The 23,250-nt window shown below is 51.5% G+C and overlaps 1 protein-coding gene across 5 annotated transcripts; it reads right to left on the bottom strand.

Moving 5' to 3' along the window:
- Nucleotides 1-343: 343 nt before the first annotated feature.
- SLC2A8 (solute carrier family 2 member 8) lies at nt 344-22,186 on the bottom strand. Of its 5 annotated transcripts, none has more exons than XM_078881470.1 (11): nt 21,976-22,186; nt 18,809-19,034; nt 16,781-16,943; nt 15,912-16,118; nt 14,780-14,879; nt 13,571-13,794; nt 12,033-12,179; nt 10,765-10,873; nt 8,275-8,478; nt 7,753-7,898; nt 344-4,828 (listed from the first exon to the last, which is right to left on the bottom strand). In XM_078881470.1, exons 2-11 carry the CDS (start codon nt 18,997-18,999, stop codon nt 4,541-4,543), a joined length of 1,779 nt encoding a protein of 592 aa, XP_078737596.1. In that variant the 5' UTR covers nt 19,000-19,034; nt 21,976-22,186; the 3' UTR covers nt 344-4,540. The 5 variants fall into 5 exon arrangements, with proteins under 5 accessions (XP_078737596.1, XP_078737599.1, XP_078737597.1 ...); XM_078881473.1 differs by having other exon boundaries at nt 12,033-12,176; XM_078881471.1 differs by lacking the exon at nt 21,976-22,186 and adding an exon at nt 21,867-21,876.
- Between the last annotated feature and the right edge of the window lie 1,064 nt (nt 22,187-23,250).

Below are 23,250 nucleotides of genomic sequence, written 5' to 3'. Positions count from 1 at the left end.
CCAACCGCTATCCCACCCATCGCCCCAGCACCTGTGTACAATGTTCCGTGTGCAAGCGGTAACCCCCGCCTCCTAACCCCCCCCCCAACCCTCTCCACCCAACACTGCTTTGCCCATGGATGGTGCTTTTATTCAAATTAGCGCACGACGAGATTTAACAAATAATAAAAACAAATATTCCAGCAGCGCAGTGGCGTCAGCGTGTCCTGTGTTTCTCGTCTCACTGGGAACATTGACAGCTGATGTCTCTCTCCGTGGTCGAAGTGTCCACTCTGGGTATGCGTCGATACGTTTGCATCTCGCCATGGGGGGGGGGGGGGGGGAGAGAAATGAAACCTAAAAATGAAACAATTTTTTATTTTTCGTAAAGTCACGTAGAGGGGAAACAATAAAATAATAAAAATAAAACGATAAAATTCTCACGACGTTTTTTTTTCCCAAACATTTTCTTGCTGTGGTTTTCACACCCGATGATTAATTGCTTGTGTTGTAATCGAAACGTCGTGAGAATTTTATTGTTTTACTTTATTAATTCCCTTCTGCGCGGGAGCCAACTCCACCTCTGCTCCAGATTTGAAACAAACAAAAAAATGGCTCATTTTTTTTACTACATAAAAAAAAGGGCTGCTCTTGCTTTGGTTTCAGACCCCGGCTCTGCACTGCGCTTGGCTAAAGCGCCCCATTGATACCACGCTGCTGCTGATGATTCGGAGCACGGGCAAAACCTGCCGCCACGTGCATCATCAAAGGCCACTCTCCTGGCTGTAAACAATCGTGACATGGTGGCAACCCCCTGGCTGTAACCAACACAAAAAAAATCACTGGGACACGCCGACAAAGATACGGCGGCACCCTCCGATTTGCCGGCATAATTCGCGAAAATAAATCGGCACACAACACGCTGCCTCCTTCCCATGTTCGTGTCTTCACGTAGCAACAAAAAAACGCGCAAGGACTTTAGCCCATCGGCCCACACGGCATTCTGGGAGTGCAAACTTATCAACAGCGTTTTGGGGTGAGAAAAAAAATGTAACCCACACTCTACCCCACCAAAGCGTGAACCCATTTAAACCGCTGGGCGGACAGAGGCAGACTTGTGATTGAAGACGTTTGCATCGTTTTTCGGCAATTTGAACGGATACACTTGATCTATTTTAAATTGGCACTCGATTTTTTGTATTGATTTTAGTAACTTTATGATGCCCGTGCCCCCTACTGGACCATCTGTGGGGAGAAAAAAAAAACCCCAAAAGAGCTTCACATCTCATCGAATTTCTCCCAAGATAAAGATCCTGGTTCTTTCAGTAAAGTCACGTCGGTAAAATAAAATAAAAGATAAAAAAATCACGATGTTTCGATTGCAACACAAGCAATCATCATCAGGTGTGACAACCACGGCAATACATTTTCTTGCAAGAAATGTTACTGCTGTGGTTGTCACACCTGATGACGATTGCTTGTGTTGCAATCGAAACGTGATTTCATTTATTTCTTTTTTATCTTTTATTTTTTATTTTCTTTACCTACGTGACTTTACCGAAAGAACCAAGAGTATGGATCCTTGCAGCCACGAAAACTTCAAATCTACAATAAAGATCCTGTTACAGAGTTGCCCTCTGATGGCGGCACTTGGGGATGCTGCCGTGGTGTGAGGCTGGAGGACATCGCACTCACAGGTTCGAAGACCCTCCTCAGGTAACCACAAGAAGTATTGCACTTTCACAAAATCGGCAAATGGCCCGCGATATATTTACGCTTAACAAAAAGACGGGGTTAGTTTCTCCCTTCGACACGTGGTATTCCACACCTGGTATTCGACACGTGGTATTCGACACGTGGCGTTCGACACGTGGCGTTCGACACGTGGCGTTCGACACGTGGCGTTCGACACGTGGCGTTCGACACGTGGCGTTCGACACGTGGCGTTCCACACGTGGCGTTCCACACGTGGCGTTCCACACGTGGCGTTCCACACGTGGCGTTCCACACGTGGCGTTCCACACGTGGCGTTCGACACGTGGCGTTCGACACGTGGCGTTCGACACGTGGCGTTCGACACGTGGCGTTCGACACGTGGCGTTCGACACGTGGCGTTCGACACGTGGCGTTCGACACGTGGCGTTCGACACGTGGTGTTCGACACGCGTTTTTGCAAGTCGGCTGCTCCGGTATCACCAGCTTGGCAGCTTTGGCAAATCCACCGCTGGACGTGTTCAATGACGGTGGCTGTTTGACCATACTTCACCACGCCTGGCAGTGCGTGTTTGACTGGTGCAGAGGTCGCAACCGGGTACCCTACCCGATACCCGGCTACCCGTACCCGGCTGGGTACGGGTACCCGTTTGCGACCCTGGTGCGGCCGGGTACGGGTAAGGAATCAAAACCCGTTTGCGACCTCTGTTGACTGGTGCAGAGGGGAGAAACTCACAATTGCACATCCGATTAGCACGTTTGGCTACGTACGGTGCGAAAGAAGTTCACCGTACATACTACCCACACTCAACACTGCACAGACTGCCCCTCCGATTAGCATGGTTGGCTGTGTACAATGTGAAATCAGTTTAACATACATACCGCCCAGACTCAACACTGCCCATAGACTCAACACTGCCCATAGACTCAACACTACCCATAGACTCAACACTGCCCATAGACTCAACACTGCACCATAGACTCAACACTGCACCATAGACTCAACACTACCCATAGACTCAACACTGCCCATAGACTCAACACTGCACCATAGACTCAACGCTGCACCATAGACTCAACACTACCCATAGACTCAACACTGCACCATAGACTCAACACTGCCCATAGACTCAACACTACCCATAGACTCAACACTGCCCATAGACTCAACACTGCACCATAGACTCAACACTACCCATAGACTCAACACTGCCCATAGACTCAACACTGCCCATAGACTCAACACTACCCATAGACTCAACACTACCCATAGACTCAACACTGCCCATAGACTCAACACTACCCATAGACTCAACACTACCCATAGACTCAACACTGCCCATAGACTCAACACTACCCATAGACTAAACACTGCCCCTTAGACTCAACACTACCCATAGACTCAACACTGCCCATAGACTCAACACTACCCATAGACTCAACACTACCCATAGACTCAACACTACCCATAGACTCAACACTGCCCATAGACTCAACACTGCCCATAGACTCAACACTGCCCATAGACTCAACACTGCCCATAGACTCAACACTGCCCATAGACTCAACACTACCCATAGACTCAACACTACCCATAGACTCAACACTACCCATAGACTCAACACTGCCCATAGACTCAACACTGCCCATAGACTCAACACTGCCCATAGACTCAACACTGCACCATAGACTCAACACTGCACCATAGACTCAACACTACCCATAGACTCAACACTGCCCATAGACTCAACACTACCCATAGACTCAACACTACCCATAGACTCAACACTACCCATAGACTCAACACTACCCATAGACTCAACACTACCCATAGACTCAACACTGCCCATAGACTCAACACTGCCCATAGACTCAACACTGCCCATAGACTCAACACTGCACCATAGACTCAACACTGCACCATAGACTCAACACTACCCATAGACTCAACACTGCCCATAGACTCAACACTACCCATAGACTCAACACTACCCATAGACTCAACACTACCCATAGACTCAACACTGCCCATAGACTCAACACTACCCATAGACTCAACACTGCCCATAGACTCAACACTGCCCATAGACTCAACACTGCCCATAGACTCAACACTGCACCATAGACTCAACACTGCCCATAGACTCAACACTTCCCATAGACTCAACACTGCCCATAGACTCAACACTGCCCCTCCGATTAACGCGGTTGGCTACGTAGGGTGCGAAAGAAGTTCAGATGACATACACATACAGCTGGTTTCAAGGTTCAGGTACCACTTCGCCAATGGCGTTAGCCTTTGCCGGGATGGTAAACCGAGACTGTCGTTAACCGCTGTGCCACCGCTCACAATAACGCGCATCGATGCGCGCATCTGGTACAAAAAAAATCAAATCACGATTCGATTATTTTAAATGGAATCACGTACGATCACTTAGAAACATTTGCGATTAAAACCCATTCGCTTTTTTCGTTTTTTACTCCGAGAAAATATGTTCTCGCGGCGACGAGTGAACGTCGCAGCGATTGGATAACTAAACTCCGATAAAAAAAATATCGATCACTGATGCTGAATCGTAGTGATTCATAGAATCAATATTCGGCGAGTCCTTTTGTAAGTCTAAGATATAGATTTAGAATGTTTGTACACGTGCGGTCGTGTGTGTTTGCTCTGTAAGGTGCCAATCAACACCAGGGACGGCCCTTGCGATCGGGATGGTTCCATCTCAAGCGAGTTTCCAGGCAAAACATATTTCAATGAAACAAAATAACTCCAAGTCGTCTCCACCACCACCACCACCACCTCCCCAACCAACACCACCACCAAAAACTCCACCACCCTCAAGCCTCAGGGTTCCTGCGCTGAGAGTTCACCCCCTGCCCCAGTCACAGCAGCTTGGCCAAGGGAACCTGCTGCTGCTCCTGCTGCTGCTGCTGATGCTGCTGCAGCAGGGGTTGAGGAAGCAGCGAGTGGTGGCGGTGGAGGAGAGGGGGGCGATGGTCGCCCCTCAAAGTGAGCCTGGATCTGCTCGAGGGATCGCCCTTTGGTTTCGGGAAGGGCGACGATCGTCAGCACGAACCCGGCCGCGCACACGCTGGCGAAGAACCAGAACGCGCCGGGGAAACCCAACCACTCCTGCACAAGGAGGGGGTGGTGGGGCACAAAGGGGAGGTCACAGTGGGGTCACGGGGGGAGGGAATCCATAGTATGAGTATGGGATTACAGCCCTGGTGGTGTTGGTGGTGGTGCTGGTGTAAGTGGTGATGGTGACGGTGGTTGTGATGATGTAGGTATGAGTGGTGGTGCAAGTGGTGATGGTGGTAGTGATGGTGACGGTGGTTGTGGTGCTGTAGGTATGAGTGGTGGTGCAAGTGGTGATGGTGGTAGTGATGGTGACGGTGGTTGTGGTGCTGTAGGTATGAGTGGTGGTGCAAGTGGTGATGGTGGTAGTGATGGTGACGGTGGTTGTGGTGCTGTAGGTATGAGTGGTGGTGCAAGTGGTGATGGTGGTAGTGATGGTGACGGTGGTTGTGGTGCTGTAGGTATGAGTGGTGGTGCAAGTGGTGATGGTGGTAGTGATGGTGACGGTGGTTGTGGTGCTGTAGGTATGAGTGGTGGTGCAAGTGGTGATGGTGGTAGTGATGGTGACGGTGGTTGTGGTGCTGTAGGTATGAGTGGTGGTGCAAGTGGTGATGGTGGTAGTGATGGTGACGGTGGTTGTGGTGCTGTAGGTATGAGTGGTGGTGCAAGTGGTGATGGTGGTAGTGATGGTGACGGTGGTTGTGGTGCTGTAGGTATGAGTGGTGGTGCAAGTGGTGATGGTGATAGTGATGGTGACGGTGGTTGTGGTGCTGTAGGTATGAGTGGTGGTGCAAGTGGTGATGGTGGTAGTGATGGTGACGGTGGTTGTGGTGCTGTAGGTATGAGTGGTGGTGCAAGTGGTGATGGTGGTAGTGATGGTGACGGTGGTTGTGGTGCTGTAGGTATGAGTGGTGGTGCAAGTGGTGATGGTGGTAGTGATGGTGACGGTGGTTGTGGTGCTGTAGGTATGAGTGGTGGTGCAAGTGGTGATGGTGATAGTGATGGTGACGGTGGTTGTGGTGCTGTAGGTATGAGTGGTGGTGCAAGTGGTGATGGTGGTAGTGATGGTGACGGTGGTTGTGGTGCTGTAGGTATGAGTGGTGGTGCAAGTGGTGATGGTGGTAGTGATGGTGACGGTGGTTGTGGTGCTGTAGGTATGAGTGGTGGTGCAAGTGGTGATGGTGGTAGTGATGGTGACGGTGGTTGTGGTGCTGTAGGTATGAGTGGTGGTGCAAGTGGTGATGGTGGTAGTGATGGTGACGGTGGTTGTGGTGCTGTAGGTATGAGTGGTGGTGCAAGTGGTGATGGTGGTAGTGATGGTGACGGTGGTTGTGATGCTGTAGGTATGAGTGGTGGTGGTGGTGGTATTGGTTGGCGCTGTTATTGCTGAAAATGTCTGTAGTGATGCTGATATTGGGGATGTTGTGAGTGAGAGTAATGATGGCGGCGGTAATCTTGGTGTTTGTGACGGTGCCGACGATGTTGTCGGTGCTGCGAATAGTAACGGCAGCGCTGCTGCTGACGACGCGATGATGCCCATGATGTTGACGGTACTGGCGATGGTGATGATGGTGATGATGGTGATGATGGTGATGATGGTGATGATGGTGATGATGGTGTTGACGGTGATGACGGTGGTGACGGTGGTGACGATGGTGGTGATGGTGGTGATGGTGGTGATGATGGTGGTGATGATGATGGTGGTGATGATGGCGCTGTACGTACGTACTAAAGTCTTTCGCACCATACGAAGCCAACCGCGCGAAATCGGAGGTGTGGGAAATCGGGAGATATGGGTGAATAATCTTGATGCCGCTGATGATGATGCTGCTGCTGGTGATGATGCTGATGATGCTAATGACAATGATGCTGCTAATGACAATTATGCTGATGATGATGTGGCTGATCCTGCTGTTGGTGATGATGCTGTTGCTGATGCGGCTGCTGCCGCCGCCACCGCTGATGATGACGATGATGCTGCTGCTGATGATGATGCTGATGATGATGTGGCTGATCCTGCTGCTACTGCTGCTGGTGATGCTGATGATGCTGCTGATGATGATGCTGATGATGATGTGGCTGATCCTGCTGCTACTGCTGCTGGTGATGCTGATGATGCTGCTGATGATGATGCTGATGATGATGTGGCTGATCCTGCTGCTACTGCTGCTGGTGATGCTGATGATGCTGCTGATGATGATGCTAATGACAATGATGCTGATGATGATGATGTGGCTGATCCTGCTGCTGGTGATGATGCTGCTGCTGATGACGCTAATGACAATGATGCTGGTGATGATGCTGCTGCTGCCGCCGCTGATGATGACGATGACGCTGCTGCTGCTGCTGCTGCTGCTGCTGCTGATGATGATGTGGCTGATCCTGCTGCTACTGCTGCTGGTGATGCTGATGATGATACTGCTGGTGATGATGCTAATGACAATGATGATGATGTGGCTGATCCTGCTGCTGGTGATGCTACTGCTGCCGCCGCTGACGATGACGCTGCTGCTGGTGATGATGCTGATGACGCTAATGACAATGATGCTGGTGATGATGCTGATGACGCTAATGACAATGATGCTGGTGATGATGCTGATGACGCTAATGACAATGATGCTGGTGATGATGCTGATGACGCTAATGACAATGATGCTGGTGATGATGCTGATGACGCTAATGACAATGATGCTGGTGATGATGCTGATGACGCTAATGACAATGATGCTGGTGATGATGCTGATGACGCTAATGACAATGATGCTGGTGATGATGCTGATGACGCTAATGACAATGATGCTGGTGATGATGCTGATGACGCTAATGACAATGATGCTGGTGATGATGCTGATGACGCTAATGACAATGATGCTGGTGATGATGCTGATGACGCTAATGACAATGATGCTGGTGATGATGCTGCCGCCGCCGCTGATGACGATGACGCTGCTGCTGCTTCCGCGCGCTCCGCTTCTCACGCTGAAGTCGTGGAACTCCTTGGTGACGACGAACGCCGAGATCCAGTTCACGGCGACGCACACACCGCTCGCGACCCCCCTCCAGCGCACGGGGAACACCTCGGACATCACGATCCAGGGGATGGGACCCCAGCCCAGCGAGAAGCCTACAACACGTGGGACACGGGGAGGAGGTGGGGAGGGACACGGGGGGACACGGTGAGACAATGCAAGGGGATATCACGATGCAGGGGATGGGACCCCAGCCCAGCGAGAAGCCTACAACAGGTGGGACACGGGGAGGCAAGGGGAGGGACACGAGGGGACACGGTGAGACAATGCAAGGGGATATCACGATGCAGGGGATGTTGTCCTTGTGTGTCCGTGTCTTTGTGTGTGTGTGTAAGTATTGCCATTGGGGAGACAAAGGCGGTCGGGCACGTTCCGGCCTTCATCAGGTGCAGCTCGCTAACGGCACTTGCCCCCCCGACCAGCCTGTTAGAAGGCTGCACGGGGGACCTTTGTCTTTGCGTGCGCCCGCACCTACGATGTAGAGGAGCATGCTGGCGAGCGCCAGCCAGCCGAGCGAGCCGGTGCTCGCCGCCCCCTCCATCGCCAACCCATGGTCCGGGGCCCCGCCGGCGTACGGCAATGCAAGGTCCAAGGCGCCCAGCGTGCCGTTGCCGCCCGACCCCGTCAGCTTGAAGTAGGCTCCAAAGGTCGCGGCGCTGGCGGCCATGATGACCCCTGGCGGGCGGGGCGGGTGGGGCGGGTGGGGCGGGGTGGGGGGAGAGAAATGAAACCCAAAAACTAAACTATTTTTTATTTTTCGATTTAAAGCTTTCGTGACTGCAGGGATTCGTATCGTTGGTTCTTTTCGGTAAAGTCACGTAGAAGGGAAATAATAAAATAATATTTTGTTTTATATTTCTATTATTTTATTATTTCCCTTCTACGTGACTTTACCGAAAAGAACCAAAAATATGAATCCCTGCAGTCACGAAAGCTTTAAATAAAAACGAAACTATGTTTTATCTTAAATCTTGACTTAAAGCTTTCGTGACTGCAGGGATTCATATTCTTGGTTCTTTCGGTAAAGTCACGTAGAAGGGAAATAATAAAATAATGAAAATCTCACGACGTTTTTTTTTTCCAAAAATTTCTCGCTGTGGTTTTCACACCCGATGACGATTGCTTGTGTTGCAATCGAAACGTCGTGAGAATTGTATTTTAATTTTTATTATTTTATTATTTCCCTTCTACGCACACGTGGGGAGGATGACTTCAACGCTCAACGTCGCCCCTGTATGTCCGAGCAGCGTTGCCAAAAGAATACTACTGTTCCCAACAATGAATGATATTCGTCTATAAACAAAATTTTGTTTTACTTTACCAGTTAAGGCCCCGACTACGGAGCTATTTAGCTATTTTTCAGTAGCGACCACCTAGCTTTCACAAACGATAACACAGCGAAGCGGCTTATCATCGCGTGGAAATGTACAGCAGCCAAAGATTCGAAACGCGCGTTTCTAAATGTGGAGAGAAAAAGAAGAGGACTCGGAGAAAAAGCCACGCACACACGGGGAGAGAGAAAGAGAGACGCAAACTCCAAATATACAGGAGCAGGCGTCAGGGTAAAGATCGAGCCCACGACCTCCTGTACACCAGGCGAGGTAGTTAACATCTCCAAGCCACCGTGATGATGATGAGAGAGAGAGAGAGACACGCAAACTCCAAATATACAGCAGCAGGCGTCAGGGTTGGGATCGAACCCACGACCTCCTGCACACCAGGCGAGGTAGTCAACATCTCCTAGCCACCGTGATGATGATGAGAGAGAGAGAGAGACACGCAAACTCCAAATATACAGCCGCAGGCGTCAGGGTAAGGATCGAACCCACGACCTCCTGCACACCAGGCGAGGTAGTCAACATCTCCTAGCCACCGTGATGATGATGAGAGAGAGAGAGAGAGACACGAGTAAGAGAGTGAGTAAGTGTGAGTGAGTGTGTGTGAGTGAGTGAGTAAGAGAGTGAGTGTGAGTGAGTGAGAGTGAGTAAGAGAGTGATAGTGAATGAGTGAGTGTGAGTAAGAGAGGAGTGAGAGTGAGTGAGTAAGAGAGTGAGTGAGTGAATGAGTGAGTGTGAGTGAGTAAGAGAGAGAGTGAATGAGTGAATGTGAGTGAGTGAGTAAGAGTGAGTGAGTGAGTGTGAGTGAGTGTGAGTGAGTGAGTGAGTGTGTGCGTGTGTGTGAGTGTGTGCGAGTGAGTGAGTAAGAGAGTGAGTGAGTGTGTGTGAGTGTGTGTGAGCGTGTGAGTAAGAGAGTGAGTGAATGAGTGTGTGTGAGTGAATGAGTGAATGAGTGAGTGAGAGAGTAAGAGAGTGAATGTGTGAGTGAGTGTATGAGTGAGTGAGTCCCGGAGCGCCGGGCCTGGTGACAAACCGGAGAGACAGCGCAGGAGCTTGCGGCCGGCACGGTCCATGAGTGAATGAGTGAGTGTGAGTGAGTAAGAGAGAGAGTGAATGAGTGAGTGTGAGTGAGTGAGTGTGTGAGTGAGTAAGAGAGTGAATGAGTGAGTGTGTGAGTGAGTGAGAGAGTGAATGAGTGAGTGTGAGTAAGAGAGAGTGAATGAGTGAGTGTGAGTGAGTGAGTGTGTGAGTGAGTAAGAGAGTGAATGAGTGAGTGTGAGTGAGTAAGAGAGAGAGTGAATGAGTGAGTGTGAGTGAGTGTGTGAGTGAGTAAGAGAGTGAGTGAGTGAGTGTGTGAGTGAGTAAGAGAGTGAATGAGTGAGTGTGAGTGAGTGTGTGAGTGAGTAAGAGAGTGAATGAGTGAGTGTGTGAGTGAGTAAGAGAGTGAATGAGTGAGTGTGAGTAAGAGAGTGAGTGAGTGAGTGTGAGTGAGTAAGAGAGTGAGTGAGTGAGTGTGTGAGTGAGTAAGAGAGTGAGTGAGTAAGAGAGTGAGTGAGTGAGTGTGTGAGTGAGTAAGAGAGTGAGTGTGTGAGTGAGTCCCGGAGTGCTGGGGGTAACGACGAACCGGAGAGACAGAGGAGGAGCTTGCGGCCGGCACGGTCCATGAGGAACCCAGAGAGGAGCGTGACGCCAACCTGCACCGCGGCGATAATCACGGGCGCCTCCGCACTGTTCTGCACACACGTGACACACACGTGACACACACGTACACACACACACACACGTTACACACATATACACACGTTACACACGTTATACGCAAACACACACACACAAGTACACACATACACGTTACACACACGTTACACACGTTACACACACGTTACACACGTTACACACACACACACGTATACACGTTACACATACATACACACACGAACACATACGTACACACACGTTACACACGTCACTCGCCACCGAACGCAATTTCTAATCCCGCACCTCCGATTAGCGCGGCTGGCTACGTACGGCGCGAAAGAAATTCAACACACAAGGACAAAAGATCGCCCGCAGAGCCTGAAGGGACTGTCGGGGCAGGCACTGTTAGAGCGACCATGAAGGCCGGCACGGCACGCGAACGGCAGAGGTCGCAAACGGGTTTTGATTCCTTACCCGTACCCGTACCCTACCCGTACCCTACCCGTACCCGGCCGGGTACGGGTATCGGGTACCCGATTGCGACCTCTGGGATGAAGCCGTGTTGCAGGCGCGGGTGGGTTGATTCTAGGAACTTGAATTGTGAGAAGAGACAAGACGTTGGGGAAATGAGTGACAAACGGTGACTCACCAGTGACTCACGGCCTACCCGTACCCGTACCCGGCCGCACCAGGGTGACAAACGGGTCAAGGCGCTCTTCCCCCTCCAACCCAGCAGCTTAAATATACGCTTCCAAGCCTGGTGGTGTTTCATTCAGACGCTGTCTACTCGACAGACCTGTTCTTCACCAGAGGACGGCCGCTTGCGTTGTGGCCGAAACGTCGTGAGAATTATTTTATTATGTTTTATTTTTATTACTTTATTATTTCCCTTCTACGTGACTTTACCGAAAGAACCAAGAAGATGAATCCCTGCAGTCACGAAAGCTTTACATCGAAAGTCATATTCTTCTTCTTGGTTCTTTCGGTAAAGTCACGTAGAAGGGAAATAAAAGACGCTGTCTTTCCGACAGACCTGGTCTTCACCTGAGGACGGCTGCTTGCGTTGTGGCCGAAACGTCGTGAGAATTATTTTATTATGTTTTATTTTTATTACTTTATTACTTCGCTTCTACGTGACTTTACCGAAAGAACCAAGACGACTTTGTCCGCGTCATCGTTCCGTGTGCTCGTCACCTGGATGTGCGCTGCCCTGAAGATGGACTCTGCGTACAGCATCACCGCGTTGATCCCCGAGAACTGCTGCAGCGTCATCAGCAGCACGGTGACGGCCAGCGGCTTGTACAGGACAGGCATGCGCAGCTCCCTCCAGCTCAGCCGCTCCTGCACGGAGAAGGACGTCATCATCAGCATCATCATCATCATCAGCATCATAATCAGTATCATCAGCATCATCATCAGCATCATCATCAGCATCATAATCAGTATCATCAGCATCATCATCAGCATCATCATCAGCATCATCATCAGCATCATAATCAGTATCATCAGCATCATCAGCATCATCATCAGCATCATAATCAGTATCATCAGCATCATCATCAGCATCATAATCAGTATCATCAGCATCATCAGCATCATCAGCATCATCAGCAGCATCATCATCATCAGCAGCACGGTTACGGCCAGCGGCTTGTACAGGACGGGCATGTGCAGCTCCCTCCAGCTCAGCCGCTCCTACACGGTGAAGGACGTTATCATCAGCATCATCATCAGCATCAGCAGCATCATCAGCATCAGTATCATCAGCAGCATCATCAGCATCAGTATCATCAGCAGCATCATCAGCAGCACGGTCACGGCCAGCAGCTTGTACAGGAGGAGGAGAGAGAGAGAGAGACAGGGTGGGTTGAGCATGAGGAGGAGAGAGAGACCGGAATGATTGAGAAAGTAGCGGGGCAAGATCACAACATTTATTTACACTGCACAAGGAATCCGATGAGCTATGAAGCTCTACTTAACACATGTCCAGCAGAAGGCGACACGTAGAAAGGTCCGAGAGTGGTGAGATACAGTGGGCAGAGGTCGCAACCTTGTACCCGATACCCGTACCCTACCCGATACCCGGCTACCCGTACCCGGCCGGGTACGGGTACCCGTTTGCGACCCTGGTGCGGCCGGGTACGGGTACGGGTAGGCCGTGAGTCACTGGTGAGTCACCGTTTGTCACTCATTTCCCAACGTCTTGTCTCTTCTCACAATTCAAGTTCCTAGAATCAACCCACCCGCGCCTGCAACACGGCTTCATCCCAGAGGTCGCAATCGGGTACCCGTACCCGTACCCTACCCAATACCCGGCCGGGTACGGGTAGCCGGGTATCGGGTAGGGTACGGGTACTCGTTTGCGACCCTGGTGCGGCCGGGTATGGGTAAGGAATCAAAACCCGATTTAAAGCTTTCGTGACTGCAGGGATTCATCTTCTTGGTTCTTTCGGTAAAGTCACGTAGAATGGAAATAATAAAATAAGTCATTCAGACTCTGTCTTCTCGACAGACCTGTTCTCCACCCGAGGACGGCTGCTTGCGTTGTGGCCGAAACGTCGTTTAGAATTATTTTATCACGTTTTTATTTTTATTATTTTATTATTTCCATTCTACGTGACTTCACCGAAAGAACCAAGAAGATGAATCAAAACCCGTTTGCGACCTCCGACAGTGTGGCAAGACCACGAAGAGATTTGTCGGCCTAGGCTGATGAGGGCGAGGTTAACGACCTGCTGCTGCTGCTGCTGCCCTTGCCGGATGAGCCGGATCTCGGTGCGGACGTCCACGGCGTCTCCCCGCAGCACCGTCAGCGCCGCCACCGCTTCCGCTCGGCGCCGGGGGCGGCTCAGCAGGAACCGCGGAGACTCCGGCACGACGGCCACAAGCAGCAGCAGCATCAGCGTGGGCGGCACAGCGCACAGCACGGCCAGCCAGCGCCAGCCAAGGATCAAGCCTCACCAGCGGAGAGGAGAGGCGGGGCAGGGGTGGGGTGTACGTTGAACTTGTAAGTAGCCAGCCGCGCTAATCGTAGGTGCGGGGGGGGATGGACTGCAAATTAAACACAAGAATTCTAGATTTGAAGCTTTTGTGACTGCAGGGATTCATCTTTTTGGTTCTTTCGGTAAAGTCACGTAGAATGGAAATAATAAAATATGAAAATAAAACATAGTACAATAATTCTCACGACGTTTCGGCCACAACGCAAGCAGCCGTCCTCAGGTGAAGAGGACGGATGCTTGCGTTGTGGCCGAAACGTCGTGAGAATTATTTTATTATGTTTTATTTTTATTATTTTATTATTTCCATTCTACGTGACTTTACCGAAAGAACCAAGAAGATGAATCCCTGCAGTCACGAAAGCTTTAAAATCGAAGTATGTATCCGTTTGGTTACGGCGCTGAGTGCCACGGTACAGAGTATCACGGTGAGTCTGGCGGTGAGTGCCACGGTACTGAGTATCATGGTGAGTCTGGCGGTGAGTGCCACGGTACAGAGTATCACGGTGAGTGCCACGGTACTGAGTATCATGGTGAGTCTGGCGGTGAGTGCCACGGTACAGAGTATCACGGTGAGTGCCACGGTACTGAGTATCATGGTGAGTCTGGCGGTGAGTGCCACGGTACAGAGTATCACGGTGAGTGCCACGGTACTGAGTATCATGGTGAGTCTGGCGGTGAGTGCCACGGTACAGAGTATCACGGTGAGTGCCACGGTACTGAGTATCATGGTGAGTCTGGCGGTGAGTGCCACGGTACAGAGTATCACGGTGAGTGCCACGGTACAGAGTATCACGGTGAGTGCCACGGTACTGAGTATCACGGTGAGTCTGGCGGTGAGTGCCACGGTACAGAGTATCACGGTGAGCATCACGGTGAGTGCCACGGTACTGAACATCACCACGGTGAGCATCGCCGTGGCGAGTGTGCCGCGACTCTCACCGGCGGCGTAGGCCGTGAAGATGCCCAGCACCACCATGAGCTGCATGCAGGAGCCGAGGGCTCCGCGCACCGCTGGGTGAGAGACCTCTGAGATGTACACCTGGGGGGTGGGGTGGGGGGCGGGTGGATGGGTGGGTGGGGTGGAGAGTTTGCGAGGAATTAGTAGTACTAATCCCATATCTGCATTTCCCATAAATATGCTACATTCCTCTTGATATGCAAATTCTTTTGTCAAGGCGCTCTTCCCCTTCTAACCCAGCTTAAATATACGCTCCAAGCCTGGGGTGTTTCATTCAGACGCTGTCTTCCCGACAGACCTGTTCTTCACCTGAGGACGGCTGCTTGCGTTGTGGCCGAAAAGTCGTGAGAATTATTTTATTATGTTTTATTTTTATTATTTTATTATTTCCCTTCTACGTGACTTTACCGAAAGAACCAAGAAGAAGAGTTAGGGAGGGTTTAGGGGTAGGGTAGGGGGCGGCAGGGGGGCACCGTGCCCATGAGTGGGGGGCGGGGGCGCGTGTGAATCTGCATCTGAAAAATGTATCGTGAAGTGGAAGATCGGTGCTGCGTACTGCCCACAAAGACAAGGACGTTGTCTTTGTGTAGTGGGTTCCAATTAGCTGCACACACACACACACAGCTTGGAGGCAACACTATGTATTAAACGGTAAGTAATATAACACCGTACATGAGGTGGTGACCACCTTCTTCAACTCACTAACACTCTGGAACACGACACAGAGTGGACCAGGCAGGCAACGGGCTGCCTGGCCCAGGACGACGACCCGGGACTTGAGGACCGATGATGTCGTCTTCACTGCGGAGTACAACAGCCTCGCCCTCCGTTCACACCACGCTTATATCTGCTCTGGCGTGGCCGGCTCCGCCGAGGCCATGCCTCCCTTCCCAGGCCACGCCTCCCTTCCCAGGCCACGCCTCCCTTTCCAGGCCACGCCTCCCTTCCCAGGCCACGCCTCCCTTCCCAGGCCACGCCTCCCTTCCCAGGCCACGCCTCCCTTCCCAGGCCACGCCCCCAGCCCTCGTACAGGCCGACACAGCAGTGACGTCATATGTCACTACATCTGTACGCAGACTCGCGCGTGGGGGGGGGGGCACCGTGTCCACTCACGGGCACGACGAGCGACGCGGTGCCCCCCGCTAGCCCCGTGAGGGTGCGGCCCGCGTACAGCGCCGCGGGGCTCTGCGCCGTCACCAGCAGCAGCCAGCCGACGACGAACGGCACGGCGCTCAGCATCAGCGTCGGCTTCCTGCCCAGGCGCTCCACCAGCAGGCCCGCCAGCGGCCCCGCCAGCACCGCGCCGATCGTCACCAGCGACTGGGAGGACAGGGGACGGGGTGCGGACGTCACGCGCGCGTCACTCGCCGCCGATGGTTATAATGCCGTTGTGAAATCCCGGAACTGCGATTAGAGTGGTTGGCTGTGTACGGTGAGATACAAGTTCAACAGACACATCTCCGAGCCACCGTGATGATGATGAGAGAGAGAGACACGCAAACTCCAAATATACAGCAGCAGGCTTCAGGGTCGGGATCGAACCCACGACCTCCTGTATACCAGGCGAGGTAGTTAACATCTCCTAGCCACCGTGGTGATGATGAGAGAGAGAGAGACACGCAAACTCCAAATATACAGCAGGCATCAGGGTCCTGATCGAACCCACGAACTCCTGCATACCAGGCGAGGTAATTAACATCTCCTAACCACCGTGGTGATGATGATGAGTGAAAGAGAGACACGCAAACTCCAAATATACAGCAGCAGGCGTCAGGGTCGGGATCGAACCCACGACCTCCTGCACACCAGGCGAGGTAGTTAACATCTCCTAGCCACGGTGATGATGATGAGAGAGAGACACGCAAACTCCAAATATACAGCAGCAGGCGTCAGGGTCGGGATCGAACCCACGACCTCCTGCACACCAGGCGAGGTAGTCAACATCTCCTAGCCACTGCGGCTCCCACACAGTGGCCACTCACCCCGAACCACGACACCTGTGCGGGGCTCAGCCTGAGCTGGGCCTCGGGGCTGCGCTCGAGGTCAGGGATGGCCGGGGAACTGTACCCCAGCGTCAGTCCCAGGCTCAGCGGCCCCAGAGCCGTGCTCAGCACAGCCAAGTACAGGCGCCCGTTCTGCACCTTGCTGCGGTTGGGAGAGATGCAAGGGGAGGTGAGGTCAGGGGTGAGGAGAGGGGGAGGGGAGGAAGGGGGGTAGGGGAGGGGTGGGGTGGAGCAGGTGACCAGACAAAAGAACCGTGGAACTCCTTCCGCATGTTTTTTTTCTATCAGATCATGCACCGGTGTGCTATTTACGGGGTTACGTGCAAAGTTGTTTGAAACTCAGTTTTTTTTTCTTCCGGCGTGTACTATTATTCTGTAAGCCTTGTTGTTTTTCCTCTCTCTCTCTCTCTCGTCACGTACAGAATTTGAGAACGCCGAGTGCACACGTGACTTCCTTTGCCGAGCGGTGCTTTTCGGCAGAGGTCAGCAGGTTCGTCACAGCCAACACAACAGCGATTATCAGTAGCGTTACGAGTTAAAAAAAACCGAGGGCCTGGAGAAAAATCCACGTGACCACGGGGAGAGAGAGACGTGGAAACTTCAAATATACAGCAGGCGAGTATTTGGAGTTTGCATGACCTCCTTTATACAAGGCGAGGTAGTAAACATCTCATAGCCACAGCGTGTCAAGGTCGGGATCGAACCCACGATCTCCTGTTTATCAGGCGAGGGAGAAAACATGTCCTCGCCACCGAGATTTGTTTTGAAAAACAGTGTAAGAAGAACATCAAACTTATTTCAAACGCGGTTTAAATTGTATTTTTATAAAAATTATTTCATTTACGTTCCAAGGTTTTTATTCATTTAACTAGAGCGGTAACGTTTTGGCTTCCGCAAATTGCGCAAATAAAATATTGGAGAGGGGGGGGGGCCCACCTGACCAATTGCCACACCCCTTGAAATGCTTTAAATGTCAAATCTGCACTATACTTAGCTAATTCATTAACCCCATTGTCAAATCCAGGAAACCTAAAGCGTCCATCGAAATACCTTTTAACAAGAATTGGGATGGGTGACAAAGCCATGGCTGGTTTTTCCCTCCACATTTAGAAACACGCATTGCGATGATTTTTATTATTTTGGCTGCTATTACTGTCCAAATTATGTTTTTTTTTTTGAGCTGTCATTTGTGGTGGCCAGGTCGCTTCTGAAACACAAGTTCATACCTCAGTGGGCTTTGCCTGGTAGGATGGGGATGGTTTAGTAGTATTTGTATGTCTTTGGGTGATCTTTCGATTTAAAGCTTTCGTGACTGCAGGGATTCATCTTCTTGGTTCTTTCGGTAAAGTCACGTAGAAGGGAAGTAATAAAATGTTTTATTTTTATTATTTTATTACTTCCCTTCTACGTGACTTTACCGAAAGAACCAAGAAGATTTGGGTGATCTGTTTACCTTTCTTGTACCTTGCACCACTATCATTTTTGTATTGTTTTTTGTTGTAACGGTCTTACCCCGTGCCCCGACTGGACACCTGTGATAAAGTGCTTCATAGATCATCGGATTCCTCCAGTATGAATAGATATTCTGAACCCGCCCTCCTCCACCCTGCACACCACTCGTCCCACCCATCACCACCTCTTCCTCCTCTCCTATTCCCAACCTCAAAGTCGCTTATGGGTCATATGTGGCCCGCAGTTGAAAAATCCCGTTTGTCGCATTGGCACTGCAGAGTATCGTACATCAGCAGTGGAGTGTCGTATTTTACAACTGCTTCTTGTGTTTGGTTTGTTGTCCTTCCCCCGCGCCTCCAATGAGCGCGGTTGGCTATGTACGGCGCGAAAGAAGTTCAACGTGCATATACCTACCTACTCGCCTGCTCGGCAACTCAACTCCCCTCCGCTTGCCTACCCGCTCCACTCAATCATTCATTCACTCACCTACCTCCTCGCCTGCGAAAGAAGTTCAACACACAAACGTACGCGTTGTGTGCGCATGCGACGTCGCACCTGTAGTATTGCTCCACCACATGCGGATCCAACTCTCCTTCTCCCTCCTCATCCTCCTCGTAGTCACCACCTCGCTCTTCCAGCCGCCCACCGCTGCCACCACCACCACCACGTGAGCCCAGAAGCGGCTCTTTCATGGAGTCGCTCGCTTCTCCTGCTGCTGCTCCGATGACTCCACCCCACTCCTCCATCTCTCGGCTCCCTCCGTCCCTCCCGCAGCAACAAACTAAACCACAAACACATGGTGGCTCAGAGTTCAGAGAGCTGAGCTGGCATCGCTGAGATGATGAGTTCGAAAACAAGTTTCGTCCGCCCGTGATTTAAACCGGGTTGGCAAGTGTAGCAGAATTGAGTCACCAATGACTTGCTTACAAATATAAAAACATCAGCCATTATCAATCCATACTCTTTGGTTCTTTCGGTAAAGTCACGTAGAAAAATAATACTAGATCACGACGTCCTAAGGACGATCGCTTGTGTGGCAATTGAAACGTGACTTTACCGAAAGAACCAAAAAGTATAGATTCCCGCAGTCACGAAAGCTTCAAATCAAGATTATTATCAACCCACTGCTGAAGGCATCTCTCCAATTAGCCCCCACACCTCCGATTAGCACGGTTGGCTATGTACGGTGCAAAATAAGTTAAATATACCGTACATACATACAACACTGTCGGATACATTTTTACAATAAAATATTTTTTTTTTACTGGTCACAGACGATAGCTCAACAAAGTGGCTTATTATCATCACGTGGGAAGTTATTGCAGCCAAAAACTCTAAACACGTGATGTTGATTATAAATGTGGAGGGGGAAACCGGAGGGCCCGGAGAAACAGTCTACGCGACCACGGGGAGAGAGAGAGAGAGACACGCAAACTCCAAATATACAGCAAGCGTCAGGGTCAGGATCGAACCCACGACCTCCTGCACACCAGGCGAGGTAGTTAACATCTCCTAGCCACCGTGATGATGATAAGAGAGACACGCAAACTCAAAATATACAGCAGCAAGCGTCAGGGTCGGGATCGAACCCACGACCTCCTGTACACCAGGCGAGTTAGTCAACATCTCCTAGCCACCGTGGTGATGATGAGAGAGAGAGAGAGACACGCAAACTCCAAATTTACAGCAAGCGTCAGGGTCAGGATCGAACCCACGACCTCCTGCACACCAGGCGAGTTAGTCAACATCTCCTAGCCACCGTGATGATGATAAGAGAGACACGCAAACTCAAAATATACAGCAGCAAGCGTCAGGGTCGGGATCGAACCCACGACCTCCTGTACACCAGGCGAGGTAGTCAACATCTCGCCAATGCGGCGAAGTGGAGCGTTTGGCGTCGTGGTTATCACACCGGACTATCAATCCAGCCCACCTGAGTTCGATTCCCCGGACGAGGCTAATATCAGTGGTATAAGAACCGGTCCATAAACCCGCATTGACCAGTGTGGTGAAGTATGGTCAAACATCCAGACAAGGCGTAGTAGGGACGCCTTCATAAAGAAGTGGGTGACAACGTTGGGCCGCTATGATCAATTAAGTAATTTTAATAGCCCTTAAAACAGTCATCACAACGTTTTGATTGTATTGGTTTTTAAAGAGTAACATATAATATCTGCTTAAGAACACACCGGCGAACAGTACTCGTATGTGTAGGCAGCATTGGGCCGGTAGGATACATTCTACGTTACTATGACGGAGGCCAGGATATCCTTACCTTTGATGGATAAAGTCTGGATGACGAGAATATTAATTAAAGCGTCTCGGTGGAAATTCCACGTTTCCGTGACGGAAGCCGACCTCTCCACAGCACGAGCGCTATTAAGTTCAAGTTCATTTATTAGGTATAGCACTGTGAGCCATTCGGCTCTTGAATCGGGTGCAACCGCAACAAACAAAAAACAAAAACATGAACAAGAAAACATCTTAAAGTGAATATGTGACTAAGTGCAAACAGAAATCCAAGAAAAGACAGCAAAACATTGCAGAAAAAAAATCACCGTACACCAACGCTGTGTGCAAAAATCCCAGTGGGATGCAAGTCAAACAACAACAACCACAAGACAACTTAGATTAAGACCATCAGTCTAATTCTATACTACAACAAACAAACATGGCTAAACCAATACACTTTTCGAAAGCACCAAAATAAAGCCATGAAAGCAATGAAACGGTGATCATAGGAACTGTGACGGAATTTTCACAATAAATGGCATAAACAACATGTACAACCAACGGTGGGTACAACACATACGCATTGGTTCATTCGGTAAAGTCACGTACGTAGAAATAAAATAAAACAAATCACGACGTTTCGATCGCAACACAAGCAATCTTCATCGGGTGGAACAACCACAGCAAGAAAATGGTGAGGTAGGCGAGAAAGCTGCCGTGGCAAGAGGTTATATTGGTAAGAAAGGGATGACTTTACCTAAAGAACGAAAGAGTATGGATTGCTGCAGTAACGAAAGCCTCAAATCAAGATTAGGTCCCATACCTGTCAACTCCTTATCAATGCCCTACCTTATCACAGATCAATTCAGAACGTATTGGTCACCCCGTGCCGCTTATACATCTCAACGTTCATCCGACAAAGTCCCATCACAAGGGAGAAACACAAACAAATAAGACACATTGTGTTTCCCTGTACAAGAATACGGGGTAAACCGTGGTGGGTTGACTGCTATGAGAGACTTTACCTTAGCGGCAATATAGATCATGACGATAGCCATAATGCAGAGGAAATAAGGTAGCCGCCAGCCAGTTGAAGCGTCAGAGTGGAAATTCCACATTCCCGTGGCCGGTTCCGGCTGCCCATCCAACCACAAACTGTCATTGACGACCCTCACGAAATTCGCCGGTCGCCACCCTCCCTCAACACCCTTCCGAACCAGGCGGCGAGCGCCTCTCGCGGGCAGGGCGCGTCAGGCAAGGCCGTAGGCTTACCGAGGCCCTCGCGAAATTCGCCGGTCGCCACCCTCCCCCAACACCCCTCCAAACCAGGCGGCGAGCGCCTCTCGCGGGCAGGGCGCGTCAGGCAAGGCCGCAGGCTTACCGAGGCCCTCACGAAATTCGCCGGTCGCAACCCTCCCCCAACACCCCTCCGAACCAGGCGGCGAGCGCCTCTCGCGGGCAGGGAGCGTCAGGCAAGGCCGCAGGCTTACCGAGGCCCTCACGAAATCGGCCTTGGCAGCATCGGAGGCGGCGGCGCGCGCGAGTCGCTGAAGAACGGCGAACTTGACGCGGCCCTCCCCCCCCTTTTGTGGCAGGAGGAGCCCCGAAAATAAGTAAATATTTAACTTTATTTTCTTATCGTCTGAGGCGGAGTCGGTTCATCCCTCGCAACGCCGCTTTAAACTCCAGGGGAGGCAGGACGTAAACAAATTAGCCGCCTCGTGCGTGATTACGTCATCGCGTAGGGGTCCATGCGTACGTGATTACGTCACTGCGCGGGTAGCCCCAGCGTGCGTGATTACGTCACCGCGCGGGTGGCCCCTGCGTGCGTGATTACGTTACCACGCAGGTGGCCCCTGCGTGCGTGATTACGTCACCGCGCAGGTGGCCCCTGCGTGCGTGATTACGTCACCGCGCAGATGGCCCCTGCGTGCGTGATTACGTCACCTCGCGGGTGGCCCCTGCGTGCGTGATTACGTCACCGCGCAGGTGGCCCCTGCGTGCGTGATGACGTCACCGCGCGGGTTGCACAGACGGCGTGCCACAACTTAGCGGGCAGTTTCAAAAGTGACGACAATTTGTGAGTGGTGTGAGTGCTGTGTGGGTGGTGTGTGTGGGTGGTGTGTGGGTGGTGTGTGGGGGTGGTGTGTGTGGGTGATGTGTGTGTGGGTGGGGTGTGTGGGTGGGGTGTGTGGGTGGTGTGTGGGTGGTGAGTTTTGGTGGTGTGTGTGGGTGGTGTGTGTGGGTGGTGTGTGTGGGTGGTGTGTGGGTGGTGTGTGTGGGTGGTGTGTGGGTGGTGTGTGTGGGGGTGAGTTTTGGTGGTGTGTGTGGGTGGTGTGTGTGGGTGGGGTGTGTGGGTGGTGTGTGTGGGTGGTGTGTGGGTGGTGTGTGTGGGTGGTGTGTGTGGGTGGGGTGTGTGGGTGGTGTGTGTGGGTGGTGTGTGTGGGTGGTGTGTGTGGGTGGGGTGTGTGGGTGGTGTGTGTGGGTGGTGTGTGTGGGTGGGGTGTGTGGGTGGTGTGTGTGGGTGGTGTGTGTGGGTGGGGTGTGTGGGTGGTGTGTGTGGGTGGTGTGTGTGGGTGGGGTGTGTGGGTGGTGTGTGTGGGTGGTGTGTGTGGGTGGGGTGTGTGGGTGGTGTGTGTGGGTGGTGTGTGTGGGTGGGGTGTGTGGGTGGGGTGTGTGGGTGGGGTGTGTGGGTGGTGTGTGTGGGTGGTGTGTGTGGGTGGTGTGTGTGGGTGGGGTGTGTGGGTGGGGTGTGTGGGTGGTGT

Source organism: Lampetra fluviatilis, chromosome 61, assembly GCF_964198595.1.
Source record: "Lampetra fluviatilis chromosome 61, kcLamFluv1.1, whole genome shotgun sequence".
Lineage (NCBI taxonomy): Eukaryota > Metazoa > Chordata > Hyperoartia > Petromyzontiformes > Petromyzontidae > Lampetra > Lampetra fluviatilis.
This window is presented reverse-complemented; position numbering and strand designations above follow the sequence as displayed.

Excerpts from the sequence above, each read along its gene's own strand:
- SLC2A8 (XM_078881470.1), bottom strand. The coding sequence starts at position 18,999 with ATGGAGGAGTGGGGTGGAGTCATCGGAGCAGCAGCAGGAGAAGCGAGC. Across the intron at positions 14,880-15,911 it reads CCGCGTCGCTCGTCGTGCCC|GTGTACATCTCAGAGGTCTC; the intron begins GTGAGTGGACAC and ends CCCACCCCCCAG. Across the intron at positions 13,795-14,779 it reads CTTCACGGCCTACGCCGCCG|GCTTGATCCTTGGCTGGCGC; the intron begins GTGAGAGTCGCG and ends TCCGCTGGTGAG.